We start from the raw sequence: 26,447 nt of genomic DNA on the forward strand, positions 1-26,447 counted from the left end.
GACTTTTCTGAGATGGCATCCTGTGTATGGATTAGTCTCCTTACAGACACTCATATGGCACCTATCTATACTAGCTTTTGTGTGTCAGATAAAATTTTTATTCTCTTGTGGATGAATTACCTTTTCTCTGTTTAATACCATTGTCACCGCTTTTTAATTGTTATTTACTGTATTTAATAGCTGGTTGCTTTTAGTATTATTGTAATCTATTATTGATTCGTTTTTGCGATTTCATTAACTGTAACTTGCCACGAATGCTGGTTTTTAAATTGAAAGGTGTTATATAAATGCTTTACATAAACAATCAAATTGTGACAATGAGCACATCTAATAATGAAGAATGGATTGATCTGCTGCCAGTTTACATGCATTTGAGGCTGGGCTGTGAAGTCTGCTCCTCAAGGTTGTAATATGTTTTTAAGGGCACAAGAACACAGAGAAAATTAAATTTTTTATCACCATATTCCCATTGGGGTAGACAGACTAAAAGATGACAGCAACAAGGACTATCAGTAGTGTGTTCACACCTCTATAGCCTTTAATGGTCTGCTGGAGCTTGTTAAGCTTTTGATGTTTTGGCACTTCTATATAGTGTGAGACGGTTGTTCATGAGCTTTGGGGCACATTTGCAGCATGCAGTGGGGAATAGACAGAACAAAGCTAAGTCTGCCTCTCATTTCAAATATCTGACTTCAACACAAACCAGATTCTATCTGTTTACTTCAATAAAGATGCTGAAAGAAGTGAGAGGGAGTGATTGTACATAGTCTGGAAAACCTAGAGAGATAGGAAGTGAAAAGAAAAAGGGCATGCGTAATGAAAAAGGCACTTGTCTGAAGCACTTGTCTATGTGGTGGTAATGAATATGAAGCTAGGCTGTAGTGTAGGAAACAACTGTCTTCCACAACCATCCTTGCTAGTGAAGGTCTGGGGAAAAATCAGTCCTTCATCTAAGGAGACCAAGAGGCATCCTTGATATGAAACTTCAATGTCTAGAGAACAGGTTTGTCAGTTTCCATTAGCTAAACAAATGCAAGTGCCCAGCCAGAGATTTTCACTCAGCTACATGCTGTTATTGCTCTTGTTGTATGCTATACCTGCTATTATGTAATGGCACTGGATAGGCAATCAAGGGCCATTAGTTTGACAAAAGACCTGGCCCTAGGAGAGCTGGAAACAATCAGAAGCGGTTTGTTGACTTTGAGACTTGAACAGGAGAGACTGCGAGGGTCAGGATGGGTGGTGTTGGAACAGTCTCTCTGAGGTGCTAAAAGAGGAAAATACCTGAAAAATCTGTGGGTGTAATTTTCATGATATCTGAGAACTATTAATTTTCTATATGCTGGCTGGCTGCTTATTTGCACTTTTGGAAATAACGGAATATTACAAAAGATCATATCTCATTGCCAAGCAACGAAACCCTGTAGAATTGCCCTGGAAATGTCTCGCTGCTTGGAGAAGTGGGGCGTATATCCATGTATGTGGAACTGAGTTAGTGAGTTAGAAAAGTAGTCAGGGGAAATTACTCAGGACACAAGAGAAAAATAAGTGTAAAGGAACATCTAAAGGAAGTTGTTCGTTGGAGAGGCACAGAGACAGATAGACAGAGCTGAGGGATTACTAGATTTATTTAGTTTAAAAAAACCAACACTTTCAAGCAACTCTTGCCTGAGCTAATCGGAAAAAAACCTCAAAAACAAAACAAAACAGCCCCTATGAATCAGGATGCACATAACACCAGTATTAGGGGGAGGATGCAGGAAGGTCTCCACTTATGGATGGTACTAAAGAGCCATACTTGTCAACTTTGCATTTTGAGTATAATGCAGATATTTGTCACCTTTAACCTGCTTACATATTACCAACGAATTATGTCAAGAAACATCAAAAGGAGTGTAGCACCTAAAGACAAATTGGCGTCACAAGGCCCTTTTTGGTTTTGCTGTATGTAACACAACTACCCCGCTGGATAACATGAAGAAGTGATTCATACTGTATTGGCTCTTTCTACATTTGAGGATATTCCAATTTTACACACAGCAATAGTTACTAAATCAGTCACAGGTAGGGATTCTGGCTTCCATGGGACCTGGGGATCCCCTGGAATTACAGCTCATCTCCAGACTACAGAGATCAGTTTCCTGGACAAAATGGAGGGTGGACCTTATGGCATTGTAGTGCCCTGAGGTTCCTGTCCTCCCCAAGCTCCGTTCCCAAATATCCTGGAGTTTCCCAACCTGGATCTGGCAACCCTACCCACCAATGATGGCTAGGGGGGAACATGGCAATCCTATAGGAGCCTTTTGGTAGAAAAGTCAGAAAGGGAGCACTGGGAGATTGGATTATGCATGGACACTAAAAGCTGGCAGTTCTAAGTGTAAATTCAAACATGATCTTCACCCATTGCTGGTGTGCATGAGTGAAAAACAAAAATATATTTCTGGATACTATATAGATATCAGGTTTTTATGTGTGACTGACAGAAAAACAGTTTTAGTGTGTTTGTAGTGAGTTTCTGAAGTGACAGATGGCCCTTCAGGAATAGCATTGCTGGATCCCCTTGCTTATCTGGCAGGGGGACTTGGGAGGTGTCCTGGGGATGGTCAGGCATGTCGCATGAGGGCACTCTGGTTTTTGGGCAAACTATGGTTAAATTGGGCTTAAACCATAGAGTTTGCCCCAAAACCAGAGCTTCCTCCCCACAAAACCCCCAATATTACTTGATGTCTCTGTTTAGGGGAGGGGTTTTTCCTGCCTGCCAGCTGGTCCATGGTGGAGAGAAGCCCCTGAAACCAGGGGATCTCCCACTGGGACCTAGGGGCTGACAACCCTATGCAAAAAAAATTATTCTAATCACCTCTCAGCCCTCCTGTGTTTTACAATGCATGTGTGATTTTGCTGTAAATCAGCATCTGACTCAGAATCTATTAGGTATGCCTCACATTTCCATGAGTACATTTCTCTAAGTAAAAGGGGTAAAAACCTTGAGCCTAAAATAATCATGAGCTCTTTTGTACCACTGGCATTACTGCAGTTGCTGCCAGGATTATGTTATTAAATTTAGGGCAATTATTTTGAGATATAATGTATAACTAAAGATACATCTTCAAATGAGGCAGGCATGGATTGGCCCTGTAATTTACCAAGAGATGTATTGCTGGTCTGGAAGGCTACAGCTGGCACCAAGTCACTCTTTGACCTTTGCAAGGAGGACATGGTGAATGGTGAGGAGGTGTCAGCAGTTGCCAGACTCATACCTGGACCATTTTATTTGTGAAGAAGAGGAGGCTGTGACTATGAGAAGGGCAGCACATGCATGGGTACAAAGGGCATTGATTGGCAAGCAGGAGGAGAAAGCTGGAAGCAGAAGGTATGCTCATGCCTGAACTTCCATCTTTGTAAGATGGAGGCAGCAGCCACTTTCTAAACACATGTAAAATAGCCATTGCCTCCTTGCCTTCTTTGTGAAGTGGAAGCAGTGGTGAGTAGACTGTATTTCCTGGACTAGCCTCTTAATGATGAGAAAGTGTTGGCTATGTGAAGAGTGTGGGACAGCTGCTACCGATGCCTCCTTCACCTCATTCAGCCTTCATGTTCAGCCTGGAAGGTTTACAAAGCTAAGCCAAACATGGGTTGTTTAAGAACTACATCCTCCTGGTCTGTTTTTACTTCCCAGTGTGCTCCTGAATTAAGAAGGGGGAACTTGCTGTGTTGTCTCAAACTGATTTGTTGATTTCTTTCCCTACAGATCACCAGAAGCTGGAACGTGAGGCTCGGATCTGCCGTCTCCTGAAGCACCCAAATATAGGTAGGCAAAGGACTTTTTTGCCCTGACCTGGATGGCCCAGGTTTTAGGGTTGCCAGGCCCCCCATTGGAGGCAGGAATCTCCCACTGCCAGGCCCTGCCCCCCATCATCTGGCCAATGGGGAGGCTTCCAGTAAAAACAGAAAGGCCCAGAGACCACGTTGCCCTCATTGCATAGGAAGTGACATTATCACACTATTGACTTCTGGGCGACACTCTGGTATTTGGACATCCAGGGCTTTTTTTTTGCAGGAACGCACAGGAATGCAGCTCCGGCTGGCTTGGCATTAGGGGGTGTGGCCTAATATGCAAATAAGCTTCTGCTTGGCTTTTCCTACAAAAATGCCCTATGCTAAACAATGGTGATGTCAGGGGGTGTGGCCTAATATGAAAATGAGTTCCTACTAGGCTTTTTCTACAAAAAAGGCCCTGATGACATCACTTCTTATGCAATGCTGGCAATGCGGACTGGGACTTTCTCCTGCTAAGTCCTCCCACAACCCTGCCAGTTGCCAGGAGGAACCTGACAACCATACCCAGGCTAGTCCAATCTCATCAGACAGCCAGCTTCAAGAGGGGGTTAGATAAAAATATGGAGCAGAGGTCCATCAGTGGCTATTAGCCACAGTGTGTGTGTGTATAAAAAAAATTTGGCCACTGTGTGACACAGAGTGTTGGACTGGATGGGCTATTGGCCTGATCCAACATGGCTTCTCTTATGTTCTCAGAAGCTAAGCAGAGTTGGCCCTGGTTAGTACTTGGATGGGAAACCATCAATGAAATCCAGGGTCACTGCAGAGGCAGGCAGTGGCAAACCACCTGTTAGTCTCTGGCCTTGAAAATCCCTATGGGGTCACCGTAAGTTGGCTGTGACTTGACAGCACTTACCACTACCACCACCAAAGGCGCTCTTCTGCTTGTCCTGGGTATGAATATTAAAGAAGGCAATACTCTTCTGACCTTTCTTGCCTCAGTTGCTGCTAATTGCCATTAGGAGTAGATTGCTAGTGTCATATTGAAGATTTTAAGAATAAACAGCACCAACACTGATGTCTTCAATAGCATCTGGGAGATGCGGGTTCAGATCCCCACTCTGCCATTGAAGCTTGCTGGGTAGCCTTGGTCCAGTCATGTACTGTCAGCCTAACCTACAATCACAGGATTATTTTGAGGATAGAATGGAGGAGAGGAGAACAATGTAAGCCTCTTTGGGTCTCCACTGGGGAGGAAGGCAGGGTATAAATGATGGAAATAAATAAAGCAACTCTAATGGCCCTCCCTTAAAAGGTACATTTAAAGACGAATACACTGTTTGTGGCATAAGCCTTTGTCACCCAAAGACTGTTTCATAAGACTACAAACTAAAGAAAGACATGTGTATGGCATTGTTACAAACCAAGGCCAGGCTGTCCAATTTTCAAAAAAAAAAAAAAATAGGTTTGCTACAAAACATTTCAGAGCACAAAGATCCAGTCAAAAGAGAAAACAGTCCTATTAGAATGAATGTGGCCCACTGCTAACTTCTGATTAATTGGCAACGTTAGATGAATATTGTACTGTAGTATGTATAAAATTGTTTCTGTTTGGCCCTTCACCTCCCAAAGGTAACTGATGAAAGCTTATGCCTATATAAACATGTTACTCTTCAAAGACTAACACAGCTACCCTTCTGGTATATAGCCTGTAGAGATGAAATATTTTGGAATAATGAAAATCTGCTAACCTGAGCGTGCTCCATGAATATATGTTGGAATGTTGCTATCTAATCTTTCTTCCGCTTATATTGGCCTATAGCAAAAGCAGTTTCACTGACATGTAAAATCATTTTACAATGCCATTCAATTTATTTAATAGGTGTGTCTAAACAGCTCATAAGAGCCCCGTGGCGCAGAGTGATAAAGCTGCAGTACTGCGGTCTGAGCTCCCTGCTCATGACCTGAGTTCGATCCCAGCTGAAGCTGGGTTCAGGTAGCCGGCTCCAGGTTGATCCAGCCTTCCATCCTCCCGAGGTCGGTAAAATGAGTACCCAGCTTGCTGGGGGGGAAAGTGTAGATGACTGGGGAAGGCAATGGCAAACCACCCCATAAAAAGTCTGCTATGAAAACATTGTGAAAGCAACGTCACCCCAGAGTCGGAAACAACTGGTGCTTGCAAGGCGACTACCTTTACCTTTTTAAAAACAGCTCATAGGCTTTTAGACATTCTACTGCACTTTACATTGCTACCATTGTTCCATCCCATCTCTCTCACTGGGGTGTGTTGTCTTTTTATCTTTCAAAAATTGATTCGGTTGTGGGTGTATTCTTAAAGAATAATGGCCAGATACACTGAGTCCCAGCCTCCTGTATCTTGATAGAGGCAGGTGTTTCTTATCTTGTCATGGCAAGCTGTATCTGCTAAAATTCCTACTGCTATGCAATTAATAAAGGTCAGAGACACTGTCCTTCTTTGCATCTGTCCCCTCTGAGTAAAGGCAGAGAAATCCTATAGCTTCCACTTGTTCCCTGTTTTTTTAACAAAATGCACAAGCCACTCATAGCATTGTTTGTGGTCATACATAGCTGTCTAAGCACATGTTAAATTTTTGATATTCCTTTTTTGATAATGCCAACACTTTGCCTGACAAGCAACTAAGAAGGAAGTAGGAAGTGTGCCATTTTGGAATGCAGCAAGCAGGGGAAGGTGGGGAAGTTTCACTCTATAGATGGAAACCTGTTCTGTCTGTGGAAACTTCTGTTGGATCAAGGCCATAGACGCTGGTGCCATACAGATTGAATTTACAGGCAGCAAGGAAATTATTAAAACATTCCAATAAAGGTTCATGGAATGGCTGGAGGAGTGTATTGGATAGTTTCCCAACTTTTCTTTTGAAAAGAGCTGGCGCTGCATGAATATTCTAGTGCACATGTATGAAGAATATGAGTGAATCCCTGGGGGGGTGGAATAAATGTGCTATAAGCACTCTGGAACTAATCCTACTTGTTACTAGTAATAAATATGGATACTATCCAATAGGTGCCATGAAATTATGGTGGCAAAATGTTGGTAGCCTGTATCTTGATTGTTTTAATGTTGTTATAATTGTTATGCTTTTAATTTGTGTGGGCCACTAGGAGTGCTGATAAAAGCCCCGCAAATACAGTACTTTCTACAAAGCACACAGTATCAATGGAAGAACTGTCTAAGAGGAAAAACTTTACTAGCAACAAAATATTGGACAAATGAACCAAGTCAGCAATAAAAGCCATACTTTTAGAAAAGACCTCTGTCTCCTTTGCCACAAATACATAAAACTAAGCAACTGTTGTGAAAGTCATGCCTAAAATACTATTAAAAGAATGAACAAAGTAGATTCATTTCTAATCCCCCTTCCCTCTGTTTATACTTTACACAAATGCCTTAATCCGCAGAGAATTGAATACTTCTGTGAAAAGATACACTTATTTGCACATGCTAATTAATCTAAATGTATGCAAACATGAGTACCCAGCTTGCTGGGGGGAAAGTGTAGATGACTGGGGAAGCCAATGGCAAACCACCCCGTAAAAAAAGTCTGCGGTGAAAACATTGTGAAAACATGGCAGGGGGGAGAGAGAGAGAAAGGCCAGGAGCCCGAGAGTCAAAAAGGACTAGTACTTACACAGGGGACTACCTTTCTAAAGAGATATCAGCACACCTGTAGCCAGAACATTTCTGGTGGAGGGACCCCAAAGAAAAAAAAATGGTGGGGTGGGGGGGGCACAAGAGCAGTGGGGAGATCGGGTGGGGGCAGGAGCGGTTTTTCTTTGGAGCCGGGTCCAAAACTGGGAAGAAGAAAAAAAAGCTTTGCAAGCGAAGTTCTGGTTCTTATTGTCTTTCATTCCCTTCCCCGCGATCCTCACCGTCCTCTTCATTGCTGGACGAGCCCGAGCTGCCTCTTAGCAGAAAAGACCTCTTAGCAGAAAAAGCTTTTGCGAAACAAGGGTATTAGTACAACCTTGTCCTTTCCTCTTTGAAAATTTGGCTGCATCCATTGGGAGACATTCATCATTTGGAATATCACACCAGGATTACATGGAAAAGCTGGACAATTTTACCATATAAAGGAAAAGAACTCTTGGTGTAAATGCTTCCTTTTGTTCAAAGGACTGAGTATTATGGTTGTTTTGATGAAAGCAATATATGTGGGTTAAATACAATTATTTATATTTGAATGGTTTTTCTTGTTATGTAATTGGATATAGAGCTGGTTCACGTAGGGCTTTTTGTTTCCTTGTTCTTTTCTGCCCTGATACTCTTTGTATGTTGTGCTGTTCCCATTAGGCCTGCTGCCGTTGCCAAACTTTTTGGATTCCCATTGTTACTGCTGTTGGGAGCCCCGGCGGCAGAGATGTTGCTAGAAGTGCCTACCGTGCTGCTGGCTCCTCACCTTTCTCTCTCCCCCCCCCCTGGGTTCCACACATACTCCCCCCCCCCTCAGACAGAAAGAGTATCTTGGGATTATTTTTCTCCCCCATCCCCTCCTCTCCTTCTTGGCGGAGGGTTATCGGAGATGCGCTGCACCGTTTGAATTGAAGAGCCATACAAAGAGAAAAAGAAACAAGTGTGGAACCCGCCGAGTCCTTTCCAGGTTGACTTTTTTCCCGACGGTTTCCCACTCGAGCGTGTGGAAACTACCTGCCTGCCCTGCCCTTGTCTTCCCTGGCCGAGCCTTTCTCTGGGCTGGAAAGTGAAGCTCTGCTTCTTCGGAAGAGGGAGGAAGGGAGGGATTGAGCAGGGGGAGTCCTCGGGATTTTGCTGGGCATTTGAAAGTGAATCGCTTCTTCTGGCTCTCGGGGTGCAAGAGTGGAGGGGAACGGCGAGAAAACCTTCCTGTTTCTCTCTCGATACAAAAAAAGGGGCAACTTCCCAAAGTAGCCCGGGCAGGAAACGGCAGAGAGTTGGGGAACAAAATAATGATGTTTGGTTATTCCCCCCTTCCCTCCAATTCCTGAATGAGATTTCGACTGTCTCCTTCCAACACACACATGGAGAGTTAAGCCCTCTCCGTCCATCCCTGCAGGGAATGGGGGGGGGGGCGGGGAGGAGACAAGAAATAAGAGCGTGGGTGAGCCCTTCTCTTGGCTGGTGCTGTGAGCGACCAGGAGAATGCTGGGCTCTCCCGCCCCCCTTCCCTCTCCTCGGCTGTCCACGACTAAAACTAAGTCCTTCTGCCGGCTTCTTCTCACAGCCCGCACCTGCGCATTTGTCTTAATGAAATGCTCAGGTGCGGGCTGCAAGAAGAAGCCTGTGGCAGGCTGTTTTAGTTGCAGTGAGCGTGGAGGGTGGGAGCGAGTGGAGTGCTGCTGCGGTGGCGGCACTGGCAGCGGGCCGGAGGGGCCTAGGGGCGGCAGTGGCAAGGGGGAGGCAGACAACGCAAACACTTGCCTGATGGGGAAAGGAGGGGCCATACATGTTGAGGGGGGTTGGGTGGAGGGGCCATGCCCCCCCCCCCCGGACCCTCACATGGCTACCGGCCTGGATATCAGGGACCTGCTGGATGTTGCACATTTGAAGAAATCTCTTGTGATATACAGATGAAGTGCTGACCTCTGCAGGCCAATTATTTTCCAATGCCTTTCAACTGCTTACTGCCCTATGGTCGGAAAGGAAAGGTCCCCTTTGCAAGCACCGGTCGTTTCCAACTCTGGGGTGACGTTGCTTTCACAACATTTTCACGGCAGACTTTTTACGGGGTGGTTTGTCATTGCCTTCCCCAGTCATCTACACTTTCCCTCCAGCAAACTGGGTACTCATTTTACTGACCTCAGAAGGATGGAAGGCTGAGTCAACCTTGGGCCGGCTACCTGAACCCAGCTTCTGCTGGAATCAAACTCAGGTCGTGAGCAGAGAGTTCAGATCACAGTACTGCTGCTTTACCACTCTGGGCCACGGGGCTGCTATGGTCAGAAAAGCCAGACAAGCCTCACAGTAGCCAAATCCAAGAACAATGAGTATAAGAGATGGAAAAATTAAAAGTAGTCACCAAGTTTAAAGCTGACTAATTGGCAACCCTAGAAGATGGCAGCCTTTTTAGTGAGTTTCAATCACTCAGTATGGGATAGTTACCCTTGTAATCAACCTGTTGCAGTCACACAGAGTGCTTGTATTGAGCCAAGCAGTCGTGGTTACCTTCAATTGATTGATTCAAAGTAATAGGATGTAATTGCAAGTGTGTGGCATGTGAAAGATGTAGGCCAGGAGGAAGAAGGGAGAAAGAATGACATAGGTGCCATATCAGTGCTGGTGATGCTGATTCCCTCTGTCATGTTCCTCTTTCTCCCAGACCTTGAGCTGTTGATGAGTAGGCAGTAACCAGGTACCTAATGAGAGCTTTGCTCAGCAGAAAGCCATATGTCTTTCACTTGGTCATTTTCCTTTACTGATGACCAATCGACTAAACAACAGTATCAGCTGTTGAAAACTTGGGCTTTTGTCTGCTGTATAAAAGCTAAAAACAGGAAGCAAGCAGCAAAAATTGATGTTGCAAAATGGTAATGAATGCATAGAAGAAAAATTGCTTACAAAATGGATGCTAGAACAGCATGTATCTGCATTTATCTGTATTTACGGCTTTCTTTTATTTGTCACATTGGTTAATTTCTGCTTGCACAATCCGTTCACTGTAAATTTTATTGCTCTGTCTGTGAAATTAAGTTTACCCACAGACATTTAGGGCCTGAAGTCTTTCAGCCTGCATTTAGAGTAAAGGCTCTGATGCCATGCATCTTACTTGGTGAGAAAACAGCAACTGTGTAATAAAACAATAAAGATATTCAAAATTTTCAAAGTCTTTGTTTTTTCTATAATGATACCAAATACAGTATAGACAAAAATATTTCAAAGAAGGAGTTGTCATATTCCATAATCCAGAAATGTTCATGTAGGACATATAGTCAATCCTTCATATTCATAAGAGACACTAGGTTATTCATTTGTTCTTCCTTGTAAATTTCTCTGCGTGGAATCCAACTTCATTAATAATTCTGGCTCTCAAGGCTCCTTTTCCTTATGTGCCAGTTGAATAATGGAGCACATTTTGCAATCAATGCTTTTTCATAGAGCCAATCTGTTATCTAAAATGCAACACCTTACATTAAAAGGAATTCCATGCAAGAGATCATACAGTCCACCAAATAGTACAATAAAAAAATTACCAATCATACCTGTGATACAAACCAATTGACGTCAACTAAGACCACTTCATACAATTCTCATTAGGCACAAGCTCATTACCCATCTTGTAACATTCCCCATTTAAAGGAAATATTTTTGTCTGTACTGTGTTTGGTATCATTATAGAAAAAAAACCCTGAAAATTTTGAATATCTTTATGGTTTTATTACACAGTTGCTGTTTTCTCACTTTGTGATATACTGTGTTGCCACTTTGCTTGTTGCCTTGATGTATTTTACTTGAGCATAAATCCCAATTAATTCAGTGATGTTTGCTTCTGAGAAAACATGCATAGGATGGACTACCTGACACCTCAACCCTGCACTGAATTCCCACATTCAGCAAAGGCAGTTAGAAGATCTCTGTTGCTGTTCATAGTAGCCTCTGCATCCTAGTCCCTAGATGTAACTGAGCTTGCCAGCTTATAAAAATGAGTGATCCTGTGTTATTTGCGATATGTTTGAAAATCAGGCTTATCCTGCTTGCTGTTTTTGTTTTCTCCGGAGCTAAGCACCCCATACACTTCCATTGATTGTTCACAATTTAAGCAAGGTGTATTTTGAGTGTATTTGTATCTGCACAATTGTAGGCTTCAATAGCCACTGCTGGCATATTCAGACCTGAGCTTACACTGCAACTTTCTTAGACTTCTGATTCAGTTCAGGGGACTATGGAAGCTACATACCCCATCAACCCTAGCAGAGGTTTTGTTGGAAAGGGTAGTTTGCATGAAAGATGGTCCTCATCTAGAGCTGCCTTTAAATAGGAAATCTGTCTGGCCAGTTACTCTATCAGAGCTAGTGTGGAGAGGAGAAGGCACAATTCCAAGGGTCTGTACATCTGTACAGGCCTCTATTTCCAAATACCAGTTTGGACATCTCTGAGAATTCAGTAGAAATGCTTGCAAACCAATAAACAAAACAAGCTGCTCCAGGTCAAGGAACAGGATTTTACCCCACTATTTGAAATAGCTCTTTTTCTGTGCCTCTTAACAGCAGCCTGCCACCTAGATTACAAGTAGGTGCAGCTTGTTCTATCAGACAATACTTTCCAGCATCAAGAAAAACTTCAGCAGCTACGTGGCTGTTTTTCAGATGCAGGATCAGAGCAGTAAAGAAAGACAGTGACCTTAATTCGAGCTCACAAGAGTTCCTAATAACTTGTAGGTACATGTAGCATAGGAACTTCAGCGAGTTCAGAGTTTCCTGGAGGATGCTTCCGTCCTTGACTCCCATCAGTCGGGCTTCCGCCCGGGTCATGGGACGGAGACAGTGCTGGTCGCCCTGGTGGATGATCTCCAGCGGCATCTGGACTGAGGCGGCTCGGCGGTACTGATGCTGTTAGACCTGTCGGCAGCGTTCGACACGGTCGACCATCGGTTGCTGACTTGCCATCTTGCCAACGTGGGGATTCAGGGGTTGGCTTTACAATGGCTTACCTCTTTCCTCAAAGGTCGGGGACAAAGAGTGGCGATTGGGGGTGAATTGTCCCAGAGATACCCGCTGGATTGCGGGGTCCCTCAGGGAGCAGTTCTATCCCCGATGTTGTTTAACATCTATATGCGCCCTCTTACCCAGATTGCCCGGAGATATGGGCTGGGTTGCCACCAGTACGCTGATGACACCCAGCTCTATCTACTTATGGACGGCCGGCCTGCCTGTGTCCCAGAAAACCTGGACCTGGCATTGCAGGCCGTGTCTAGATGGCTCAGGCTGAGCGGGCTGAAGCTAAATCCGACGAAGACAGAGGTCCTTTGCCTGGGTCGCCGTGGTCCAGGGAGGGAGATTCCCTTACCGGCCCTCGATGGTGTGCCTCTGTCAGCGGCGCACAGGGTTAGGAGCCTGGGGGTGCTACTGGAGCCTACCCTAACTATGGAGGCCCAGATAGCAGCCACTGCCAAGTCCGCATTTTTTCATCTTAGGCGGGCAAGGCAGTTGGCCCCTTTCCTGGAGGGCGACGACCTGGCAACAGTGATCCATGCAACGGTCACCTCGAGGCTGGATTACTGCAATGCCCTCTACATGGGGCTGCCCTTGTGCCGAACCCGGAAGTTGCAGCTAGTGCAGAATGCCGCTGCCCGGCTGTTGTTAGGGCTCCCTAGACGGGAGCACATCCAGCCGGGGCTTCGGGGACTGCACTGGCTGCCGATAACATACCGAGTTCGGTACAAGCTGCTGGTTATGACCTTTAAAGCCCTTTATGGTCTGGGACCTGCCTACCTTAGGGACCGTCTCTCCCCACATGTCCCCCAGAGAGTGCTGAGGTCGGGGTCTCAGAACCTCCTTATAATCCCTGGGCCAAAGGAGGCCCGTCTGAAAGCGACCAGGGACAGGGCCTTCTCGATTGCAGCTCCCTGTTGGTGGAATCAGCTCCCGGAGGAGGTGAGGGCCCTGCGGAACCTTGAACAGTTCCGCAGGGCCTGTAAAACAACCCTCTTCCGGTTGGCATATAATTAACTGTGAGCAGAATGCCTGAATATTAAATCTTAAACATCAGATTACTGAATATTGGAAATTTGAAGGACTGATTTAAGGAATAGTAGCATAGTGTATATCGATGTGAGTTTTATGTATTTTTAGGCTTTTATGTATTTTATTGTATAATTTTAATTGTATTTAAATCAACCTCTGTTAGCTTTTATTGTTGTAAGCCGCCCTGAGCCCACCTCGGTGGGGTAGGGCGGGATATAAATCGAATAAAGTAAAGTAAAGTAAGATATCTCCATGCTGAGCTCAGTCCAGATGCTGAATTTGACTTACAGCACTCTTCTTAAAGGCCCTATCCTGTCTTGGAGAATAAAATGCCTTCCATAACGGTTCTACCTCACCACTCCTGGGCAGGATTTCCCCTGGCTCTGTTCCTGTGTCTTTAGCAGCCGGCACATAACACTTTCTGTGTCCTTAGCAGCCATAACACTTACCTGTCTGCCAAGAAAAAAACTTTACATTTTTGTATTTAGGGCTGCTGTTAATGTAGGGTTGCCAATTCCCAGGTGGAAGCAGGTGATCCCCCAGCTTGGAGGCCCTCCCCCCACTTCAGGGTCATCAGAAAGCGGTGGGGGGGGGAGAGATGTCTGCTGGGCACTCCATTATTCCTTATAGAGATCAATTCACATAGAAAATAATGGAGAATTGATTCACGGGTATCTTGGAGGGGCTTTTTTTTTAGGTAGAGGCACCAGATTTTCAGTATAGCATGCAGTTCCTCTCTCCAAAATACCCCCCCCCCCAAGTTTCAAAAATATTGGACCAAGGGGTCCAATTCTATGAGCCCCCAAAGAAGGTACCCGTATCCTTCATTATTTCCTATGGAAGGAAGGCATTTAAAAGGTGTGCAGTCCCTTTAAATGTGATGGCCAGAACTCCCTTTGGAGTTCAGTGATGCTTGTCACAACTTTGCTCCTGGCTCCATCCCCAAAGGCTTCTGGCTCCACCCCCAAAGTCCCCAGATATTTCTTGAATTGGACTTGGCAACCCTATGTTAAAGGCACAAGAGGAGGTCCAGCAAGAAACAGTGACAATCCTATGCCTGGGATCTCCTAAATGTCAGGGAGTAAGGAAGCATTTCCTGGCACTGTGAGAGAATATCATTGACTGTCAAAAATGGAGCATCTGTTGTCACATCCTGTACAGTTAGTGTTGCCAGCTGATGAGGGGGAGGGGGGAACGCTCTCTGTACCAGCTTGTGTGCCTTTATGTGTGGATATGGTGAAACGTGGAGATGAGCACTCTACCTGGCAAATGTCTGGAGATCCATTTGCCTTTAAAGGCATGGGGACATGGACTTGATATGGGGAAAAGCCAGCAATTCTATTCATTGATTTAAAAGTTCTGCTTTCCAAGAGCACTCAAGTTGCTCAGAAACCATAGGGGTTGGCAGGATCTATCTTTATTCAATACTCCAAATGGGATGTTGTTTGGTAGAGTGGATGAATAAATGCAGGGAAATTCATATTGAGTGGCCTCTACTGTTGTCCTACCATCTTTGCTGCTTCACTACTCCCCTTCATTTCTCTTTTTCTTCAGACACACATATCTACATGTGCACACACATGGCCTCTGCTTTAGAAATGTTTCAGACCATAAAGAGCCTGTCAGCTTCAATCCATCTTGGGCAAATGCCTGCACAGCAGCATCGGGTCTCCTCTGCATCAGGGTGAATCACAGACTGTGCTGGACCAAGCTGTTGCTATGACAACAGAAACATTTCCCCTCCCCCCCCATACAGGAATATATTCCTGGACAAAAAGATAATATGCTACACATGGGGATAATGAGAACAGGTTGTAGATGCACAGAGTGAGAACCAGATGTTGGTAGAAAAGAGCAAAGGAAGCCATTCATTTAAGAAAATATTTTGTTTTTGAAAGTTCAGTTTCCCCCCCCCCCCCTCGCCCCAGTATTAAGTTGTTGAAAGGAATTGCAACTTTATCGTAAACAAAATCAGTCTAATAAAGAAGGCAATTTGTATAGTCTAATGTTTATTTCTCTCCCCCCCTCCCATGTTGTAAAGACTCTCAGGGCTGCTAAGAATAATTAATCATTAATCATAAGTAACAAAACCTTGGTTCCATTTAGCATTCAGTTCAAATGACTGTTAAGCTATCTTTTTTTTCCTTTTCTTTTTTCTTTTAGTGAGCTTCTGGATATTTGTAGGGTTGTCATCTTTTTTTACTGGCTCTTTCCCAGTGCCTTCAGAGGCAGTCTGGTGACCTGCCCTGGATAGCCCAGGATAGCCTGATCTCATCAGATCTCGTAAGCTAAACAGGGTTGGCTCTGGTTAGTATTTGCATGGGAGACCTCCAAGGAATACCAGGGCGTAACATGGAGGCAGGCAAGAGCAAAGCTCCTCTTAATGTCTTCTGCTTTGAACACCCCACCAGCGGTTGCCATAAATCAGCTGTGACTCAACAACAACAAAAAAGTAAGTGCTCCAGACTGTTGTTAAACCACAGCTGTGGAGCAAGTAAAAAAGGTGATACCCCTAAGGTATAACATTTGAAATACAAGCACTTTTAAAGGAACAGAAGGCTTCTGAACTTTTTGAATGGCACCAGGTTTCTACTCTTTACTCCAAAGATTTCAGCATTAGAATGAATATAATACATGTATATTATTCTGATTTATCATGAGTCTGTACAGATTCTAAATGGCAACAAAATTAAAGGTGACCCCTAATGGCTATGGGAACATTAAGTGGGATGGGTAACGGCAGCACACCAGGGGCAGCATATGGTGTGTTTGGCTTATGTCAGTCTTGCCTCCTTCTTTGTCCCCCTCACTAGCTGTTGTATTTGTGTGTGGTACGTACAGCACCCAGGCAGAATAAACATAATGGAAGCGCATTGGTGTTTCTAGGATCTGATATCAATTGCTCTTCAGTCTGTGATTTGCACTCTCAGCTGCTTTGTCTGTGATGTAACAGGAAGGGAATGCTAGGCAGGGGAAAGGAGGTAGTAGTCGCTTTCCTTTATCGTTCCCACCACTGTCTGTGTGTGTCACGGGAAGATCCAGTTAACAATAAATTGTGGCATGTGCTACACAGCCATGGCTTTCCTCTCTTCTCTGTGGGATGAAATAGTTAACATTGCTGACATCTGAATTCACATCACTAGCATTTGAGTTAATCCTCCATGAAAGAGGAATGGGCAGTTTATACCTCTGAAGACAAGCAAGAGAGGCATTGCATCAGACAGATATTTTGGTCAGTTGCATTACTCATTTTGTGCATTTTGCTCCGCAGCCATATTTTTTAAAATAAAAGCAAGATTGTGAGTATATCATCCGATACAATTTACTTCAGATTGCCATTTGGGGTGTTTTTTTATCCCCTAACTCCCTCTCCCCCCATTTCCCCCTCATTCCTGAACCCCCTTTTGCTCTTGTCTACTTTGAGTCCCATGAAATGTTTTCTTTTGTGTCCCTTGCACTAGAGGATCCAGATATAAAGGTGGAAGAATGGGTTAGCTCATGTTAACTCAGCTTAGAAGGAAAACTAAATGAGACATTTGGCTAGCTTAGCTTATTGTACATGGATGACAAGTTTCTGCTATTCCAGTTTGTTCATATCATATTAGAGGTACTTGTGGACTTTTGTCTCCTGTTTATCTGGTCACCTCTTTCTCTATTAAGAGTTTCCAGTTTTTCGCCAGTGGAAAAACACCATTAGTAGCAGTTTTGTTTGCAGAAATCAAAAGAAGAAGCTTTTTATGGCATGGAGGTAGACATTACCAGATTATTTCCATACTGTGAAAAGCTTCAACAGCTGAATTCTGAAAAGCAGCTGCCAGAGGTACAAGAACAGGCAAAGCCATTTTTTTCTGGTCAACTGGCAACCCTAATCCCTGTATCAAGCCTGCCTCTTTTGCCTCCCCCCCGCAGCTACAAATATGGGTGTTATGGGGATGATGTAATATGAATTTTATTCTACTACTGCTTTAGACTCTCAGTATATATAACATGTGCCCAGCTGAGCTGCCATTTATAACTTATCATGATCCATCAAGCTGTATTGTTCACATTGATTTGGTTTTTTAACTGCTGTTTTATACTGTTTTTAGAATGTTGTTATCTGCCCTGAGCCTGATTTTGGGAATGGACAGAATATAAATTGCCCAAACAAACCAACAAATGTTATCTGAGCAAGAGATCTAACAAAAACAATCTGATTGCTATTTATGCCCCCAAAGCAGTTCTTTTCTTCCCTCACACCTCAGCTGTTCATTGCTGCCTAGAAACTCAGGAGTACAGTTCCTCTTGGAAACAGCATTAAAATATAATTATCTGCTGGTGATTGGGTATAAACTCAAGTGCTGCTTACTGAAATTTTAGAAGGCAGTCTTAATATGTCAAGTTATCATTGTGCTTTTATTGTCACAGAGCTGGTAACAAATGGCTAAAAGCCTTGCTTTTAAAGAAAGTGTATGATATCACATACTAGTGACATCTGGAGGAAAGCAAAGGATCCTTGTACTATGTCATTAGGAGAAGACAATTAGTCAGGATTTCACCAGAGGGCACAATTTTGACACAGGTGTCCATTCCAGAGCCAAATGTCATGGGTGGTGTTTCATGTTGTCATTTTAATCTATATATTTAATTATAATAGTTAAGCTAAAGTGCAGCTTTATAGTATAACTATCCAGACCTTTCCATGCTTGTTGAATGATTAAGTTTCTTGGTATTCGTGAAAGAGAAATGTCAGTTATGCAGCTGCATTTAGGTTGTGCCCTCCACAAAAAGAGAACATTGAATGCGGGCCAATAAGTCAGACCCTTCTTGATGGAATGAGTGGGCGGTTCTGTTTGAGCACAGGTAGAAGCAGAGAGTCTTTGTTATGTTTTTTTTCCCAGAAGTCCTTATTGTTAGATTCTCTGCTATCATATAGCCAGGAATCTCTCTGTTGTGTAACAGAGTGCAGTAGGCATCACATAGCTGCAGTTTGGTACTGTGTGTGCGTATGCCAGCAAAGATGCAAAGTTACATGGAGCCTTTTGTCCGTTTCAAACTCATAGGAGTCTTTTATTTAGAGAACTACATTCCAGATAGTGTAGTTTGAGAGATAGGATAGGATCTATCTAACCTGCCTATGCTGTACGTTGTACCAATTATACAATAGGCGACAGCCTGGCCTACCTACTGATATGGAGGCCTTAGTGCACATTTGCAGTACACCCATGGAACTTGTTGACTCTGTTGGTTTCTAACTTACCACCTTAGTTATTCAACTAATTTTTAGGTTTTAATTTTTATTTTATTTTATGCAGAACTGTTTTTATCTGTCTTATTGGCCACTGATTATTGTAACTCGCGCTGAGCCCGCTTGCAGGAGAGGGTAGGATAGAAATATCAATGAATGAATGAACAAACAAACAAGCTAGGATGGATACAGATGCAGAATGCATGTCCTGCATCTATGGTGCCAAAGATGGAGAGCATGTTCCTTCTGGGTGTGTATTTGTGAGAGAGCTGTTAAACTGGAAGGAAGGAAGTCTTGACCCTAAGAATAGCATTCTACTTCAAAGGGATAGTATAAGCTAGCAGGAAGGAAAGGATTATAATTTAATTATAATAGTATAGTTTCTGTATGTCTTGACCTCTCTGTCTCTAAATCTATGGTGCTGTCTCTCAAGTCTGAGGTGAGATAAAGTGTACAGTCCTCCACTTACAACACTTATGGGCTTGATTACCCACTGTGGTCTAGGCACATTCTGCTAGAAAGTCTTTCTGGGGAGTGTCACAAACCAAGGGAGTTTAGGTGGACAGATTTTATGAATAGTAGCTAAAGAAAAATGAAAGTATGTGAAGTAATATCTCTGGTTTATACAATTGTTCAGCTATTTTGACTACATTTCTTTGCTTATCTTCCTGTACATCTCTTCTTCCTCTTTTTATTCTGTATGTCATCTACTGTTTGGTCTTCTTCTGTGCTCCTGGCAAATTGTTCCCTGTAGATGCCTCCTCCTCCTCCTTCTTCCTGGAAGTAACATTTGAAGATAGTGTTCTGAACTACCCTAGATTCATTTTTACATGCCTACATCCTGGCAGATCTTGGGCCAGAAACACTAGAGTATATTTTTCACCTCTCTGTCACTGATCCTGATTAAAGCCCACTTCTGCAAGCCACCTCAGTACCCCACGGGTGGTCTAAGCCACAGGGTAGACATCTTCCTGCATAGCATCACTTGGGGCCAGTGTTCTTATTAGGTAAATAACTGAGTGGGCGCAGATTCTGGGCATCATTAAAGGGTAGCAAAACAGCAGATATTTAATTAAATGTAGTTTGGCTGTATGAAAAACACCATATGGATATTCTGACTGGGTTGTCAAACATGTCAGAAAAAGGACTACTGCCACTGTTGATCCCCAGATTCCCCCTCACCCCCCATCCTTGCCTTGTACATCTAAAGCAGTTTTAAGCATCTCATTAGTAAGGGGATGCGTCATTTCAGTGTTTTGTTCAATGCCTAACAAATCGGTGTTACTATATGAATGGTACACAAGTAAATATGTGTGATGTTTTTAGGACCCATTTTTAGTAAGGCATCATCACATCACTTGAGATCGATTAGCCAAAAATCCTGATGCAGAGTTGCTGATATGCATGGCTGCTGCCTGTAAAGGGTCGTGGAGGGACTGTGGCTCAGCTGTAGAACATCTCTGCTTGGTGTGTAGAAGGTCCCAGATTCAATTTCTGGCATCTCTACCTAAAAAGGATTAGTTGGTAGGTGATGTGAAAGGTTTCTACTAGAGATCTTGGAGAGATGCTGCCGGTCTGAATAGACAGTACTGGCCTTGATGGTACAGTGGTCTGATTCAGTATAAGGTGGCTTAATGTACTTTTGCATGCGTTTGGATGTTGTTGTAGGGTCCTCCCAGACCAGACCAGATTTCTGAGTCATTCTCTCACTTCCTGTCACACTGAAGTATGCTGTATGAGAGGAGAGGAGATAGCAAAATAGCAGAGGAGAAGAGAAAAATCTGGAGTTATGACATGGGGAGGGGAGAAATTGAGAAAGATCATGGGAAACTGTTAAGTATTATTGAGCTGAATGTCAAGAAATGAAATGTGTTACTGTACAACAAGAAGGCAACAAGTGAGGGCCAGTCCACATGTGATGAGGACAGCCATGTTTGTTGTTCATTTATTTGCATCATTTACATATATTTGCAAGAAAAGGTGTGTGTGATTGAACAGAACTGAACTATCCCCCGCCTCCCTTCCCCATGCTTTGTCATTGCTCTTTCCTCCTTGCTTAATGTGTCAGAGAATAAGACATAGATAGCCAGTAAAGATAAGAGAAGTTGTATTAAAAGACATAGCCATCAGAAAGGATAAGAAAGGACCAAACTGGTAGGCTTGCCCATTGCCTTAAATTCTTAGGATCACACTGCTTAGGATTCTGCTTAGGATTGCACTGATGGTAGGGTGGACTGAAGAAGGGGGTAATTAGAGCTGGGACTAGGGAAAGTAACCTGTTGAGAAGATTTGGGGGGTGGGGACAGCCACAGTGGTGTATGACATCACTTCCAGCAAAATGCCTCAGAAGTAACAGCATGATACAGGGTGACACTCCAAGATTCATCTGACAATAGCCAAGGTCAGACGCACATAAACTGACAAGATGGGTATGGATGAAAACCGATGCATGTCAGATTTTATGTGGTTGTCCAAACATCAGCATCTGGCAATGGTCATTGGCTCGTTCGTGTCCCACACTGCCACGACTGGGACGTGGACTTTTTTGATAGTGCATTAAATCCGGACCAAGAATGCTTCCAACGACTCCTGTGCGCACTTTCTATGTTTGAACGCTCCATCGTAGATGAGAAGTGTTTGCCTGCTCTAGAACCATTTATATTGGAAGGGGTGTTGAAAGACCTGAGTCAGACTGAGGTGACAAGAGAGGAGGTCCTACAACTGATAGACGAATTAAAAACTAATAAGTCACCAGGTCCGGATGGCATACATCCAAGAGTTCTGAAAGAACTCAAAGTTGAACTTGTGGATCTTCTGAAAAAAATATGTAATCTTTCATTGAAATCTGCCTCCATTCCTGAGGACTGGAAGGTAGCAAGCGTCATCCCTATTTTTAAAAAGGGTTCCAGAGGAGATCCGGGAAACTACAGGCCACTCAGTCTGACTTCAATACAGGGAAAGTTGTTAGAAACCATTATCAGGGACAGAATGAGTAGGCACATTGATGAACACGAGTTATTGAGGAAGACTCAGCATGGGTTCTATAAGGGAAGATCTTGCCTCACTAACCTGTTACATTTCTTTGAGGGGGTGAACAAACATGTGGACAAAGGAGACCTGATAGATATTGTTTACCTTGACTTCCAGAAAGCTTTTGATAAAGTTCCTCATCAAAGGCTTCTTAGTAAGCTCGAGAGTCATGGAGTAAAAGGACAGGTCCTCTTGTGGATCAAAAACTGGCTAATTAATAGGAAGCAGAGAGTGAGTATAAACGGGCAGTCTTCGCAGTGGAGGACGGTAAGCAGTGGAGTGCCGCAGGGCTCAGTACTGGGTCCCATGCTCTTTAACTTGTTCATAAATTATTTGGAGTTGAGAGTAAGCAGTGAAGTGGCCAAGTTTGCAGATGACACTAAATTGTTCAGGGTGGTGAGAACCAGAGAGGATTGTGAGGAACTCCAAAGGGATCTGTTGAGGCTGGGTGAGTGGGCGTCAACGTGGCAGATGTGCAAAGTGCAATGTGTTCAATGTGGCCAAGTGCAAAGTAATGCACATTGGGGCCAAGAATCCCGGCTACAAATACAAGCTGATGGGGTGTGAACTGGCAGAGACTGACCAAGAGAGAGATCTTGGGGTCATGGTAGATAACACACTGAAAATGTCAAGACAGTGTGCAATTGCAATAAAAAAGGCCAACGCCATGCTGGGAATTATTAGGAAGGGAATTGAAAACAAATCAGCCAGTATCATAATGCCCCTGTATAAATCGATGGTGCGGTCTCATTTGGAATACTGTGTGCAATTCTGGTCACCGCACCTCAAAAAGGATATCATAGCATTGGAATAAGTGCAGAAAAGGGCAACTAGAATGATTAAAGGTTTGGAACACTTTCCCTGTGAAGAAAGGTTAAAACACTTGGGGCTCTTTAGCTTGGAGAAACGTCGACTGTGGGGTGACATGATAGAGGTTTACAAGATTATGCATGGGATGGAGAAAGTAGAGAAAGTACTTTTTCCCTTTCTCACAATACAAGAACTCATGGGCGTTAAATGAAATTGCTGAGCAGTCAGGTTAGAACGGATAAAAGGACGTACTTCTTCACCCAAAGGGTGATCAACATGTGGAATTCACTGCCACGGGAGGTGGCGGTTGCTACAAGCAAAGCCAGCTTCAAGAGGGGGTTAAATAAAAATATGGAGCAGAGGTCCATCAGTGGCTATTAGCCACAGTGTGTGTGTGTGTGTGTATATATATATAATTTTTTTGGCCACTGTGTGACACAGAGTGTTGGACTGGATGGGCCATTGGCCTGATCCAACATGGCTTCTCTTATGTTCTTTGTAATTCAGCAATTTCTCTCTCCATTCTGTTCTTGAAGTTCCTTGCAGTAAAACAGCTACTTTGAGGTCACCCATTGAATGCTTTGGAAAGTTAAAGTGTTCCGCCACAGGTTTCTCAATTCTGTAATTCCTGATGTCAGATTTGTGTCCATTTATCCTTTGGCGGAGGGGTTGTCCTGTTTGCCCTATGTAGAGAACTGAAGGGCATTGTTGGCATTTATAATGTTGGCATATATAATGTTGGAAGATGAGCAAGTGAATGAGCCTGAGACGGTGTAGTAGTTAAAGCAAATGCGGCTGTAGCGTAGAGCCTGGCTGTATACAATGGATCGTTTAGTATGTTTGGGATGGTAGCTGGAGGCATGCAGGTATGTTTGTCAGTCAGTAGGTTTCCAGTATAAGGTAGTATCTATGCATCCATTGTATATTTTTACAGTGGTATCCAGAAAATGTATTTCTTGCATAGACTGGTTCATTGTCAGGTTGATGATGAGGTGGAAGTCATTGAATGCCTGGTGAAATGTATCCAGGGCTTCTTTACCATGTGTCCAGACCATAAACATGTCATCAATGTACCGCAGGTTACATTCTCACCTGAGGGATCTACAACAAATCTTTTTGGAACTAAAGTACCCACCTGATGAAATCAGGAAACAGATTAACAAAGCCAGAATGATACCCAGAGAAAACCTGTTACAAGACAAACCCCCAAAATTTACTATATGCAGACAGGCATATGAGGAAGTAGTCTGTGGTTCACAAAAGTTTATGGCATAATAAATTTGTTAGCTTTTAAGGTGCAGCAAGACTCTTTGTTGTTTTATATGTAGACATTGATTGCAGAGTAATGTGAAATGATCTCATGCCACTAGCATGGTAGTGTGAATATAAATTGCACTTCTCACAATATCACCCATCTCTAGATTTACCTGCCCAGTGGAAGCAGGCAATCTCCTGCCCCTGCTCTCAGTGTCTTGCCTTCAGTAACTTAAGGAGCAGCAAGAAAAAGGGGTGGTTGTGAATTGCGATGTTGGTGATACTCTAGGATTTTCCCCCAATTTATAAAGACTAGGGATTCCTAGAGTGTCACCCAGAAGTAACATTACATTTCCTTGAAACTGCACCCTTCCCAAGCACCACACCACAGATCTCCCAGCATTTGCTGGCAGTGGCAGTCCTACCTAGCTCTTAATACTCATGCACTGCACTTTCTAAAAGTTAAGGAAGTCACTAGTTCTCAGATCAGGACTGTGATAGCACACCTAGAAGAAGAAGAAGAAGATATTGGATTTATATCCCGCCCTCCACTCCGAAGAGTCTCAGAGCGGCTCACAATCTCCTTTACCTTCCTCCCCCACAACAGACACCCTGTGAGGTGGGTGGGGCTGGAGAGGGCTCTCACAGTGGCTGCCCTTTCAAGGACAACCTCTGCCAGAGCTATGGCTGACCCAAGGCCATGCCAGCAGGTGCAAGTGGAGGAGTGGGGAATCAAACCCGGTTCTCCCAGATAAGAGTCCAGACACTTAACCACTACACCAAACTGGCTCTCCTAGAGATCTTTTGTCCTAGAGATCTTTTGTCATATATAGACCTTTCTGTCCTGTATGTGTATACGCTGTATCCATGATGTGGATTACATCTTTTATACCAGCCAAATTTGTCATTTTAAGAAAATAACAAGTGCGCCTCTTTTTCCATATTCTTCGGATGACTAACTGAATTAACCAATATCACCTGAATGGAAAAGCTGCCATTAATTTACTGAAGTGTGAAATCCAGTTAAGAAGCCATTTAATTCTTTTGTGAGAGTTTAACAAACTAGATTTATGTAGATAGAGCGCTCGGTGCCCTTTTCTCGATGCCACCCAAACATAGTGTTTTATTTCATTTTTTTTCCTGACAATTTGAGATGGAGGAGGAACCGAACAGTCTTTGATTCATGGCTCTGTAAGCAGCAGAACTGCTAGCATGAAGCAATAGTTTATCCCCTTGGGCTTGCAAAGGGAGTTAATCCCAGGGACAGCTATAGCAGCGCCCGCCTCACGGCCTCACCGGATCTACTCAGTCTCTTCGGGGTATTTTACTTGTTTATTTGATGGAAATAGAATTCTCTTCGTAGGGGACCACAGCAGCTTTGTAGTTTTTCCCAAAAAATATAGGCTCTCAAGAACTTTAACTCAAACCACAGATTTATTGTAACACAAAGTCTTTAAACTGGGGATATGGGAGATATTTACACAGGCTAACACGTTGCTCAGTTGTTTCAGGCTTTACAAAAACTTTTTCTTTCTTTTGAGTCTCTTTCAGTTACACAGTTCACAGTTTCCCTATATCTTGCTCTCTCCACCTCTAGCCAAGGTCTGGCCTCTTGGGAATGATGTGCCAAGTCTCACCCCTCGACTGGAGCCACTACTGCCAGTCCTCCTGGTGTCTCAGACCCACATCCACTCCCTCAACCACCTCACTAGATCTTCAGAATTGTCTATAGGTGTCTGTGACCGTTCAGGTCTTGACTGACTCACACTTGTTCCTCACACACAGCCCTCTTGGCTGGTTTTGTCGAGCTTGCAGTCTCTGGAAGACTTTCCCGTCACTGTCTCAAGCTCCTTCACAGGATCAGCTGTCCTCCCAGCCTCTGTCAGGCAAGAACTGACCCTCTCAGTCTCTGTCAGGCTCCAACACTGACAGACTTCTGACAGGCACCAACTCTGTCAGACACCAATTGAATGAATGACTGCCTCAGCAGTTTCTGTCACTCAACCACTTTCCCTCCCTGAGAGCTCCGAGCACTTTGCTCCCACCCTCAGGTCACCTGACGCAGGCCCTGTGCGTCTTCAGTTTCTGGTTAACCCCTAGCTTTCCGTCACAACAGCAGTCATTCATACCAGCTCCTTGTACTTCATCTTCTAGATCAAACAACAGTAATGTATCACTGGGCGTTTTCGCACTGACCTTCAAGTGGCGCGACCACCCTCTTCACACCGGAGGATCTGCCTGGATTTCGCACAAGAAGCACCGGCGCACCCAAAAGAGCCGGCGACTTCCGTCGCGAAACCCACTCAAACGTTTTCCTGCTTCTTGGCGGTTTCCGTTTGAGCGGGTTTCGCGACGGAAGTCGCCGGCTCTTTTGGGTGCGCCGGCGCTTCTTGTGCGAAATCCGGGCAGATCCTCCGGTGTGAAGAGGGTGGTCGTGCCACTTGAAGGTCAGTGCGAAAACGCCCACTGTGATCTGTAGCAGTATAAGAACAAGGTAAATGCGGATGAGCAAAACAATTTTGCCCCATTGGCTATTTTGATTAAAACAAGATCTATCTTGTCTGTTCATTGCCCCAGTCTCTAGGTTTTAGTATCCAGAGATGGGGCCATGTTGAGAATTAGATATATTGATACTGAACTTGGTTTGAGCCAGCAA

General features: G+C 43.9%; 1 protein-coding gene across 2 annotated transcripts in view; it reads left to right on the forward strand.

Moving 5' to 3' along the window:
• Positions 1-26,447, forward strand: part of CAMK2A (calcium/calmodulin dependent protein kinase II alpha) — a 206,655-nt gene that overhangs the window by 83,824 nt on the left and 96,384 nt on the right. For both annotated transcript variants that reach the window (XM_060240317.1, XM_060240318.1), the window contains exon 3: positions 3,749-3,808. In XM_060240317.1, the coding sequence (XP_060096300.1) occupies positions 3,749-3,808 (60 nt within the window). The remainder of the gene's footprint in view (positions 1-3,748; positions 3,809-26,447) is intronic.

This window comes from Heteronotia binoei, chromosome 5 (genome assembly GCF_032191835.1).
Source record: "Heteronotia binoei isolate CCM8104 ecotype False Entrance Well chromosome 5, APGP_CSIRO_Hbin_v1, whole genome shotgun sequence".
In the NCBI taxonomy this organism is placed as follows: Eukaryota; Metazoa; Chordata; class Lepidosauria; order Squamata; family Gekkonidae; genus Heteronotia; species Heteronotia binoei.